This window comes from Lipotes vexillifer, unplaced genomic scaffold (genome assembly GCF_000442215.2).
Source record: "Lipotes vexillifer unplaced genomic scaffold, Lipotes_vexillifer_v1.1 scaffold152, whole genome shotgun sequence".
NCBI classification, from domain to species: domain Eukaryota; kingdom Metazoa; phylum Chordata; class Mammalia; order Artiodactyla; family Lipotidae; genus Lipotes; species Lipotes vexillifer.
The window spans coordinates 390,141-402,521 of NW_006795886.1; the positions used below are offsets into that span (position 1 = coordinate 390,141).

General features: G+C 40.4%; 1 protein-coding gene across 2 annotated transcripts in view; it reads left to right on the forward strand.

The window, feature by feature from the left end:
• The first annotated feature begins 732 nt into the window (after nucleotides 1-732).
• Nucleotides 733-12,381, forward strand: part of BTK (Bruton tyrosine kinase) — a 28,418-nt gene continuing 16,769 nt past the window's right edge. Inside the window, exons 1-4 of one of the 2 annotated variants that reach the window (XM_007467953.1) lie at nucleotides 733-896; nucleotides 9,264-9,433; nucleotides 9,981-10,079; nucleotides 11,986-12,054. In XM_007467953.1, coding sequence (XP_007468015.1) covers nucleotides 9,293-9,433; nucleotides 9,981-10,079; nucleotides 11,986-12,054 — 309 coding nt within the window. In that variant the 5' untranslated portion in view covers nucleotides 733-896; nucleotides 9,264-9,292. Of the gene's footprint in view, nucleotides 897-9,263; nucleotides 9,434-9,980; nucleotides 10,080-11,985; nucleotides 12,055-12,381 lie in introns of those variants that run through there. The other variant, XM_007467954.1, reaches the window with a different exon arrangement.

The following is a 12,381-nucleotide window of genomic DNA, read 5'->3' on the forward strand; positions in this document are numbered from 1 at the left end:
GCTGCTAGAACATAGGCTAGGAGGTGGCTGATGAAACATTCAGGTTTCAAGTAACACATCTAGTCTAGTTTATTATTTTACAAGATTAAAGAGAAAGTTGTAAATTAAGAGTGAATCCTTGAGGCCAAATCTAAAATGGAGAAAATCAACATCCACAGAAAACGGGAAGGACACACGTCAGTATGTGAGCTTACATTCGGACATTTTTATCTGTAGAAAAAATGCTTTCTTAGAAAATGACTCAGCAGGGGGAAGTCTTGTCTCTACCTCTGTCAGGATCTGTACTTTGGGGTCTCTTCGTGAACACTGTCCATCCTTCACTAGCAAGTGTAACCGTGTGGCCTTGAGTCTCTGCCTTAGAGGATATGAGAAGCTAAAGACGCCCTTCCTCGCCAGTCCCTTTGTTTTGTCTCCACATGTCTGCATTTCTCCTCTTTTCTGTAAGTCTCCACTGTCCTTTAGCGATGCCAGCCCTTTACCTCGGGGAGGTCGGCCTGAGGACGTGTCTGCTCAACCCAGCCCAGTCTAGAGTCTCAGTGGCCCCAGTAATGTTGAGGAGGGTTCTTTCAGAGCAGACTCAAGAAGTCCCAAGCAAATGAAGGGCGGGGACAGCTGGGGCGGGGACAGCTGGGGCAGGGAGTGGAATAGGGACAGCAGCAGGGAACCAGATACCATGCTGCTGAGAAGAAGAAAAAAAAAGACATTGGTTTAAGTCAGGAAACAAAAAAAGGGAACTGAGTGGCTGTGAAAGGGTGGGGTTTGTTCAGACTGTCCTTCCTCTCTGGACTGTAAGAATATGTCTCCAGGGCCAGTGTCTTCTGAGATCGAGTCCCACCTTCAAAGTCCTGGCATCTCAATGCATCCGGGAAGCTACCTGCATTAAAGTCAGGACTGAGGTGGGTCTGGGGCATGGCAAGGGCTGGGCAGCAGCAGCAAGTACCTTTCGTGGGATCTTGGGACCCTTGAAGGCCAGATAGAAAGCGTGGCTGGTGCCATGTAGTCTGCTGGAGGAGGAGGCTGACAGAGGGTGGGAGTGTCATCAGCACAAGGCCCTGACAGTCTCTTCAGATGATCAGAAGGGGCTGGAAGGGTCTTTTCTGAGGAGGTTGTGGGGGGAACAAGAAGAGAAAAAAGCGCTATGAGGTGACCATCTGAACAGGTAGCAGATGTTGGAAAGAGGCACCTCTGCACAATTTGGCAGAAAAGTAAGATTTATTGCCGGTGGCAAAATAAGCCAGGATAAAAATAAGCCCTTTGGTCAAATATTGCCGGAAGACCCAAAATGGATATGTGTGTCAATAAGACCCTTAGAAGAAGGAATTTTTAAGAGGCAGATTGTCTGAGAAAATGGTCAAAGCTCACATGCCACAATAGGCTTTTGAGCTGTGTAAGCTAAGGAGAGGTGAAACCAGGGTGTAAAGCCTCAGGCTGCATCGAGCCAACATTGCTGGGATCAGAGCTGGCTTGTTGGAAGGACTGTGTCCGCCAACCTCGTGGTAACAGTGGGTAAGAGGCTGGGCCAGAAAAAAGCAGCCTCAGCCTCAGCCCAGACAGTGTGGCCAACCCCTGAGGTCACGGGGAAGCTTTTTCCTATTACCATTGCCTGCCATGTGCATGGCTCTCTTTTCTCTAGGCTTCATCATTTTCTTCTCTCCTTTGCTCTCCTCTCCTCCTCTCCATCCTCCTCCTTCCTCTACCTGTATCCCCTCTTCTTTATCCCCTCCTTTATTTTGTTCATTACCATCCCTGAAACAGAGTCAGTGCTTAATAAATAATTGTGGAATTGCATTGAATTATTCTTGCCCCTTTCTTCCCCTCCCGTTTTCCCTTTTCCCTTTCCCCCTACTTGCCTAGTGCCTTCCTCATAGTATTGTTGTGAGCAGTAAGTGTGTTAATCTATGTAAAGTAGTTAAAATAGGGCCCAGCAATAGTCAGTGCTCCTATCTCACTGTTTGCTATTATTTTTATTCTGCCTGAGACCTGCCAAGGTCCTCAGAGGATCTGCCTAGAATAAATGGTGTGGCATTTAAAATAAAAGGGATTGCTGGGCCTGACCAAGACATCCTTGGGTGAGCTGCTGGACCTCCAAATGGAATCCTTGTCCAGTTTCCTGGCCACCCAGCTCTCCAAGCTCAAAGTCTCTATCTCATGCTGTTTGTTTCCAGAGGCAGGGCAGCAGCAAAGCCCAGAGGCAGGGGTCTATACAGCTCAGGGGTTATCTTCTGTGCTGTTAGTTGTGTGCTGGTTCTGCTCCTTCCCTCATTTTGCATGCCAAGCCCCTGACCAAGGGTGCTACAGCCCTTGGAGCCTCAGATATTTGATAAAACAATGTCACCTACCAAATAAGCCACAAAATGCAAATACCCTAAACAATCTAATGCATTCTACTGAAACAGGATCCCTTAGTGTTAGCCCTGTCTGGTCTATTCTGACCCCTTTTATATTCAGAATATTTAAACTATCTGCTTGCATTAAAGTCCAAATTCCTGTGGCTTATGGCTAGTGATGTATTTGTTTAGAATCTTTTGTAAACGCCTCATGTTGAGAACTAGTGTAACTTTCCATCCACTTCTAGGGTCTTGGTGCAATGTAAAATTATCATCAGTATGATTTACTATTTCCATTCGAGCAAATTTCCTATAGAGAGTTTCCTTTCAGTGGACTAGACCCATACCAGGAAGTGACTTAGGTATAAGGGGAAGATATGGCTTTTGAAAACCAGTTTGGGTGTTCTCCAAAGAGTCATCAGATGCCTGCTGCTTTTTGCCCATGGATGCCATGCCTATATCCAATTTCTAGCTCCTGCGAATAAGGGAGAGCTAGAATTTTCAGTGAGGCAGTGCTCAGTAAGAAGCTAGAGACAGACCTTGACCTAATTCACTCCAAAGCTGCTGGGTTATGCAAATGAAGCCATCAGGGGAGGGGGAGAGAGAACTCCTCTGAGGACCCTGAAACAAATGGGCCACGTGTCACTTTCAGTTTCTCTGGAGGTTCCTGTGCACTGACTGAGGGTGTTGGGAGAGCATTCGAAACACAAAAGCCTTGATCCCAGGCTTTCCACCTCCCTCTCGGAGAGCCATCGTCACATGCCTTAGGGTTAGCATCAGTTAGCTGAACTTCAAGGAGAAGCTCTACTCACTGCCTTGACTCCCAGAAATGAAAATGAACTATAGTCTATTAACTCATCCTTACATATCTGTCTGTAATAGAAACAGTAAAAAAAAAACTGATTAGAAGTGGAGCAGAAAAGAGACAAAAGTGTGGGAAAAGTAGGCTCTCCAAAACTGCTATTTGGAGTGGAAATTGGTTACAGTGTTTCTGGAAACTATTTTGTCAATATATTTCAAAATTCAAAATGTACAAACTTTTTGACTTGGTAAATGATGCTTATATAGAGATCCTAATATCATGGGAAAATAATCAGGAGTAACATTAAACAAGAACTTTAGATATTTTGAGGACAATATGTGTTGGATGGATGGATGGATACTTAGACAGATAATGTTAAGAAAAATAAGCAAACTACAAATAGTATGTGCAATATGATCTCAAATATAGTCAGAAAAATGCAGAGAAAAAGAATGGAAGGAAATATGCCTAATATTAATGTCTCTGGATAATGAGCTTATAATTGATGTTTTCTTTTTAATATCCCTGTACTTATTTTCTATAATGAACATGTGTTATTGTGATATTGACAGAAAAAAATAAAAAGTTTAAACCAGGGAAAACAAAAACTAAATTGAAAAAGAAGGCCAAAGGGTCACACAAGTCCAGAGTGAAAGACGGACAACCCAGCAGTCACCCTCAGAGCAGAGGAACAATGCTGAAAGTATTACCACCAACCTGATGCTCAGTGTAAACTTGCAGATTCGCTATCTGGCTCTCCTTTCATCATTACTTGGCCAGAATCTATTGTCTCTAGTGCAGGGAAGAAGAGATGACAGACCCAGAAGTTTCCAAAACCACAGAAGAAAATTGTAAAATGTTAACAACATGAAATGCTGAAGAAGACCAGAGCGCCGAGACCTCTTAGAAATGATTACAGTAGATGAGAATTTCACTGGTTAGCCAGCAGCCAGAAAACTGATTTTGCTGGAAGTCTTCACCACAAATTGGTCACCTGTAGCACTGACCCTGAAACTTATCATGAAATAATTAGCTTTCATTAGGGCCTGAACAGAGCTTCTTGGGAACTTAACAAGAGTAATTATGGCTCTTTGTTGCTATGGGTACGATATTTTAATGACGACTTCTCTTCTGGTTCCAAGACTGGGGATTCTCAATCAAAACCTGAGAGATGCTTCTTGGGCTTGAGAAGAGATTTTTAGTAGGCCTATCAGTTATACTCTACTCTAATGAGAGATCATTGATAAGTCTACCAGATTTCATAGTAAAGCCTCAGGAAGATGGGACTAAAAAAGGAACAAGGGATTACACAAAGTGCATACTCCAACGCATAAGCTGGACCTGGGTTTGCCACGTTGTCTAAGTAACTGAGAATTCATTCTGAGAGTGGAAAACTATGACCACATGTACAAGATTGTTCATGGTAGCATTATTTATAATTGAAAACAAACAACCTAAATATCCATCAGTAGGAGAATAGATAAATAAATTGTGATGTATTCATCATATAGAATACTGATACATATCAAAATGAATTAAAATGTATGAACTAGAACTGCCAAGATCAATAAATCATAAGAAATGAGAAAAATTGAGAAAAAAAGTAAGTTGCTGAAGACTATGTAACACATATTAAAATGTGAAACATGTAAACCAATACTAAATGTCTTTTTTGGATACTTACATATGTAGTAATTATATAAAAACATGCCTAGGAATGATAAATGCCAAGTTCCAGATATTGGTAACCTCTATGGAGGGAGGGAACTAAGATTGTGGAAGAGTACACAAGGGTGTTTTGACTGTATGGATAGTATTTCATTTCTAACAAAACACCAGAAACAAAATGGCACAATGTTAGGATTCTATAGAGCTAAGTGGTGAGCACATGAGTGTAATGTTATTCTCTTTACTTTCTGCCTATTTGCAATATTTCACAATATAAAAGACAGTACATTCAAGCAAACTTTTATATTCACAGTAAGCAATAACAACCCTAGAATAAAGAGTTGGTGTTCTGCCTAAACACTTTGCTTTCATCCCATTAACAACAAAAAATCCTGAAGGAAAAAACAGCTGGGAACTCTAGAAGTCGACCAGTTAAACAAGATCTCCTTATAGAGGATTTAAAGGAAAATGTAAGAAAACCTTGGCAGAACTGAGAAGAATCCACATGTGGGAAAAAGTACTGTTGTCAGTTAAGGGAGACATATCATCCTTTCTAGCCAGAGGAATATTGCAGAGGAAAGTGCCCCTGGATCCTGAATTCTCTCTTACTTATCCCCTGTACTTAACCACCATTTCCTCCTTTGGCAAATGTTCTTAGAAGATGGAGAGGGGTCTGTCCCCAGTGCTCTTTGCTGATAGCCATGGGGAATAACAGGGTGCTGAGGTGGATGGCATCACACTTCGTTGAAGGCAAAAAAAAAATCCCTCTGGGAGGCAATGAGGTACAACAGAAACAACAAGGGTGTGGGGTCACAAATAGATAAGGTTGGGCCAGTCACATAGCCTCCCTGAGTCTCATTTTCCTCATCTGTGGTGAGGAATAAATGAAAGAATGTGTGTAAAATGTCTGATGGATGGACTGCACTGGGAGAAGCATGTGTTCCCTTCCATTCCCTTGGGGAGAAAAGGGAATGGCTAGAATCTTGCTGGACAATTATGTAATACTTTAAAGGAGAAATAAACACAAAACGCAGCTTATTGGATATTTTGGCTTAATAGTTATTTGAACCATGACTGACTATTTCTAACTAGCTTCTCCTGGACCCTTCCCAGTCATAGACAGGCTGTGTCATTTTCTGATTTTTCTCTGGTGTTGTCCCTAATAGTGTTTTGTTTTGTTGTTTTATTAATAATAGCCAATTTTTTAAAAATAAATTTATTTATTTATTTATTTATTTATGGCTGCGTTGGGTCTTTGTTGCTGCATGCGAGCTTTCTTTAGTTGCGGCGAGTGGGGGCTACTCTTTGTTGCGGTGCATGGGCTTCTCATTGTGGTGGCTTCCCTTGTTGTGGAGCACGGGCTCTAGGCGCACGGGCTTCAGTAGTTGTGGCACACGGGCTCAGTAGTTGTGACTCGCAGGCTCTGTAGTTGTGGCGCACGGGCTTAGTTGCTCCACGGCATGTGGGATCTTCCCGGACCAGGGCTCAAACCTGTGTCCCCTGCATTGGCAGGCAGATTCTTAACCACTGCACCATGAGGGAAGTCCCCCTAATAGTGTTTTATCTTAGCATGAGCAAAGATAGGAGCCAAAGGTGGTTTAGTTTATCGATTCTGCAAGTGCTATTTACATTAATTCCTTGGCATAGTGCAGTTTGTAAAGTGGCTGAACTCTTACTACTAAGCATTCTTTTTTGGAATTCCACTGCTCCATAAAGAGCTGCGAGGCTGCAAAAGGTGGCCGTGTGAAAATCTTTGCATTTGTAGTTTAATAAAGAGAACATTGTAACACTGGAACTTTATATTTTAAATGAAGAGCTCTGTGTGTGTCTCTCTATTCTTTTTTCTCCTCTTTCTTTCTCTATGTGAAGTGTGTGTGTGTGTGTGTGTGCGTGTGTGTGTGTGTGTGTTTAATATTCATGTCACTTCCGTTTCCACCCCCAACCCCACCACTTGAGTGAGGTGCAGGGTCAGCCCTCACTGTGCATCTTTTGTGGTCAAATTGACTCTGTGGGCTGCTGAAATTGTTAGAAGAAAATTAGGACCTTTCACAATAAGTACCCAAAGAAGCTGCAACTATCCTCTAAAGCAGAGTGTCCATTACACACCAACCTTCAGGAAGACATAAAAGCAGATGCCTCTCCTTTCACATTAGTGGTGGATGGACTAATGGTGACTAAGGAAGAACTACCACATTTTCAGGCTGTGTGTGCCTGGAGTGGATCACAAGGAATGGGGGAAAGCAATCAAAGAGGGAGCAACCAGGCCATGGAAGTCCCAGCAGTCCTCCAGCTCAATGATCTAGAAGTAGAGGCCATTTCACCCCATGCTCAGAGGGGCAATGGCTAGTGAGAGGCTTATTTACTTCCTCATACTTAGACCAGCACTAAACCCTACCCCAACACAGACACTTAAAAGAGAGGAAGGCTTCCTCCTGTACAAACTGGATTTGTTCTAAAAAAGAAAAAGAACAGAGGCAGCTTCCAGAAGGACCTGTCTTATAGGAAATAAGAGCAGACGCCAAGACTGAAGCAGATGCTGGATCTGAACAGGGGAGTGTATCCACCAAGAGCTTGCAACAAAACTAAAGGTAAAACGATGGGTGTGCTTTACTCAGCTAAAAGAGGAACAACTGGACGTGGTTTGTTTGGATGCTTCTGATCCAATTTACTGGTCATGCTACTCAATTTCTTTAGGGTATTATTTTGTCTTCTCTAAGTTGAGTCTTTGGTTGTGAATAGGTACTTAATTGGAATTCACCATGGGAACAAATGTGATATTAGTACAGGGATCTCGATGAGTTGGCAGCTCCTGAGACTAGACTATTATTACTTGGTTACCACTACTTCTGAGTAAATGAAAAACCTTAATGTTAAAAGAAATCTTTTTGGGGTTTGAGCTGAATCTGAATGCTAGATAGAACTCTAGTTGGTTGCAAACTCTTATCAGTTTGTCACTCCTGTGAGAGATGATTTAAACTGGGGAGTCAGGGAAGAAAGCTGTGTGGAGGGGGTAGGGAAAAGTTTGCTCCTTTGCCCAATTTTCTCAAAAGATCATTTATAAAAAATTGAACAAGTCTACCACCAGAAAACAGTGGCATCCACATGATGAATAAATAACAAAGTGATCATTCTGAACATCCCTGGTGTTCCTGTAACCTATTTTTGTCTCCTCAGTACAATAATAGAACATTTTACACCACAGGAAAGAGCAAAATAATGGTGTGGATAGCCTCAGGCTTCGATAAGAAACCATTCCCTTGCTTTCCTGGTGTGAGAAGTAACCTATGCTTGAAAAGTACAAAAAACTACTTACTTTATTCTGCTTCCATGGTGCCACCAAAACCATAAGGAGTTTAGTTTAAAAAAAAAAAAACCTACACCCTTCAGGAAAAAACTTACCTCCAACAAAACTTGAGGGAGAAGGGGCTGGTGATTTGGTGATTTTTTTCAGTATTTTTTTTAGTGCTCTATTTCTGTGGCAGTATTTATATTTTCACTTTATCTTTCTAATGAAGGTTTGGGTTAGTAATAAAAGATAGTGCATTTAAGTGAATAACTGTGTGTTTTGTGTGAATAAAAAAAAACAACGGTGACTTTTTGTAACTTTCTTTGCCTTTCTGTATTTCAGTTACCTAAACTGAATCTTTCTGAAGTACTGTAAGTTTGGAGAGGCTAAACAAGTTACTTTTCATAAATGATCAGAGAGAGCATCTATAAGATTAAGACAGTTGCATCACTTTTGCATGATGCTGTCTGAAAGAACTAATCTAAGCAAAAAGGAAGGGAAAAATCAAAAACAAAACAAAACAACTACCTCTCAAAAATTGTTTTTCAATTTTAGAACAAAGCTTCTATCCTTTGTAGCTCAGCCATAGGGTGATGGGCAAAATTAGTTGGGTGGCAGTTAGTATATGTCCATAACTGCAGGTGCAGCCTCCATATCCTTATTAGACCCCTTGGTTACAGACCCCAGTGGGACAATGTATGAAAAATTACACTCACTGTCTAGGAAACTGGGAACTGAAAGTCCAATATCTGCCTCAGTGGAGTTCTGGCACCTGCATTATCCCTTCTGGGGATATAAGGGTCAACAGCTGCAGAGAGACTTTTACTGTTCACAGATTCTGCACGTAACATAAAAGGGTGGTTAGTGTAGAGCTGCCTCTAGACATTACCAAGCACGTGGGTACATATCACTTGATATCCAGAGCATTCCATTGCCTTATACAAGAACCCAGTTTATATGAACTCATGATGTAGAATCAATCACCCCACTTCGATGTGCATCCATTATACCTGAAAACTGGCAGAAATGGGTGCTATGGAAGGAGGACGTCAAAGTAAGTAGGTTCTTTGTTAGCTTTGAACATTTCTGTTCCATTTGAAACTAGGTGGCTAGGCTGAGGGGGAACCAGGAGGGGTGAGGTTCAATGTGCTGGGTCCTCAAGAACTTTCATTATCAACAGCACCCAGTGAGCTCCAGAAAGAAGAAGCTATGGCTGCAGTGATATTGGAGAGCATCTTTCTGAAGCGATCCCAGCAGAAAAAGAAAACATCACCTTTAAACTTCAAGAAGCGCCTCTTTCTCTTGACCGTGCAAAAACTTTCCTACTATGAGTATGACTTTGAACGTGGGGTGAGTTTCTGTGCTGTGAAACCTGAGTTTTAAAGACTTGGCCTTAGATCTGCCTTGGGGGGAGGTAGATCCTTTTTGGTTGGAGGGGGTAGGTGGAAGGGACCCAAGTACACTTCAAACTCAGCAAAATGTTTCCTAGCCCAGAACTAGCTACAGACATACTGGAGCAAAAATTCAAAGGTGCTAAGAAGCTATGGGGAAAATCTCACCATGGATTCTTGCAGTTGGTGAGCACTCATTAAATGATTGTTGAGAATGAAATCAAAGACTTGGAGATTGCTTCCTTATTTTTTATGTTAAAGGCACACAAAGTCATCCACTCTTCTATAGTGTTTGCCCTCCATCTGGTAGTCAAAAAAGGTTAGGTTAATAGATCTGGAAGTTGTTTGGGTTTTGTTCGTTTGTTTGTTTTTTCAAAATGACAGGTCCTGATATAGAGTGTGGGTGTCACCTCTCTGTGTTGAATGATGAGATAGCGAAATCTAATCATCTGGTTGCTTAATTGCTCTTAATCTTTCTCCATTTTCTTCCTCATTCTCTTTCTCAGAGAAGAGGCAGTAAGAAGGGTTCAATAGATGTTGAGAAGATCACCTGTGTTGAAACAGTGGTTCCTGAGAAAAATCCTCCCCCCGAAAGACAGATTCCGGTGAGAAGAGGCCATTGTTAGAACTGGGCACGGGGGCCGGGGGCAGGAGGGTTGCAGTTACGAAACTTGGAACACTTCAGTTCTCTGTAAATAAACCTGTGATGCTGTGCAGTGTGGGACACATAAAGCTCCCATATATGTTCTTCACTCTGCCACATATTGGTTATGCTGAGTCTCAGCGTCTTTTCCCCAGATGCAGAACAACTCACTTAATCTGGAAAACTTGTAATGCCAATCTTAAGATGATATCACATCAATTTTTCAAACTGATCAGAGATGATTCGTTTTACTCCCTCAGTCACCAGGATCAGATTTACAAGCTTGAGTTAGTCTGAAAGCCAGAACTCTAGGGCTCTGAGTCATGAGATTCTTTAGTAGCTCACTGTTTTTTCTCTCATTTCCCAGAGCCTCTCGAGGACATAACGTCTACTGATTTCCTAGTTGATTTTTTTAAATATCATTTTTTCCTGATGTCAAGAGTAATGCGTATTTATTATAGAAACTTCGCAAAATACAAAAAAAGCACAAAAAAGAAGATAAAATCATGCATAATCTCATTATTCAGCTAAAACAACTATTAACATGTTCGTGTATGGACTTAACAGATGTTTTTCTCCATTAACAACACATACACTCACACTAATATATATGTTATATATTTAAAACATAGAATCATATTATACCACACATCTTACTTTGCAACCTACATTTTCAATTTAACAATATAAACTTTTCCCCATAACAATAGATACTCTTTAATAAAATGATTTTAATGACTGTATAGTATACCCTATCATGGATATATTGTAATTTGTTTAACCAATCTCCTATTACTAGACATTTGTTTCCAATTTATTTGATATCATAAATCATGTTGAAAGGAACATTCTTGCATACATCTTTATGTACTTTTGTTACTCTTTTCTTTATAATAACTTCCTAGGAGTAATATTTTGTTCTTTTCTTTATGAAATCTGTATGCTTTGATTATTTTTATAGTTTTATTCTATTTAATTTTGTAGAAGTAGAATTTGAATATCATATACACCTATAAGCTTTGTATGACAGTATCTATTCCTCTACATTCTTTCCAATGCCAGATATTTTAAATATTTGTTAATTTGAAAGCCAAGAAAAATGATACTTCATTGCTGACTTATTTTGCAATTTTTTTGTTACTCATAAGGTTGGACAATTATATGGCTACAGCTGATTTATATTTTTCCATTTGTGAATTCCTGTTAATTTTTTGGCCAGTTTTTCTATTGAAATGTTTACCTTACTCCTAGTACTTTTTAAGAGATCTAGATATGTTAACTTTAACTATAATATATGTTGAAAATATTTTTCCAGTTTTTCATTTATCTTTGAATTTTGTTTATACTTGTCTTTTTTAACCATAGTGGGTTTTAAAGTCTATGTCATCAAATTAGCTCATCTTTCTCTTAATGGTTCTAACTTTTAGCATTATATTAGAAAGGACTTGCCTCTCACAAAATTATGTAAATAGTTATGTTCTTTTCTGTTAGTCATAGTTTCATTTTTTTATATAAAGCTCTTGAATCCATCCAGAATTTACGTTGGTATATGGTGTGAAATAGCTATGTTAACTACTCGCCCCCCACCTCTGACAATATTAGTGGTTAAATGTTTGTCCCAGCATCATTTATTGGTTAACCTCCCTTTTCTCAATAGTTTGAGATACCTGAGATTTTTTTTTGAATGAGTATGTGCTGGATCCTATGGATATGTTTCCCTACTGGGATATAGGAAGCAATCACTAAGGATTAGCATTGTCCATGCAGGAGAGCCTTCTGGAACCACTGCAAAAGACTCCCAGTACCTAGGGAAATCCAGAAAAGAGCAATGCATCAACCAATAACTATGATTTCTTCTGTCACTGCAGAGAAGGGGAGAAGAGTGCAGTGAAATGGAGCAGATTTCAATTATTGAAAGGTTCCCTTACCCCTTCCAGGTAAGGTATTTTCTCTCACTAGCTCACAAAGGGACCTGTAATATAATCGTTAGGGATGGCATGGGCTGTGAGTGTTTGCTTTTCAGTTTTTCCAATCAAACATACTTTCTTTTAGTCTCTACACCTCAAAGAGAATCCATAATGGCACTAATTCTATTATGGTGTGTCTTGTCTATGGCAATGGCATTGAGAAAGATGCTCTGTTTGTTAAGTGAGCATTTCACTTCCTTCTGGTTCTGCCTATCTGTCTAATGGTGGTCAGTCATGTGGGTTGAAAAGACAGCAGAGGGGAGGGAAGGAGTAGTATTAGGAAGTTCGGTGTAGGGA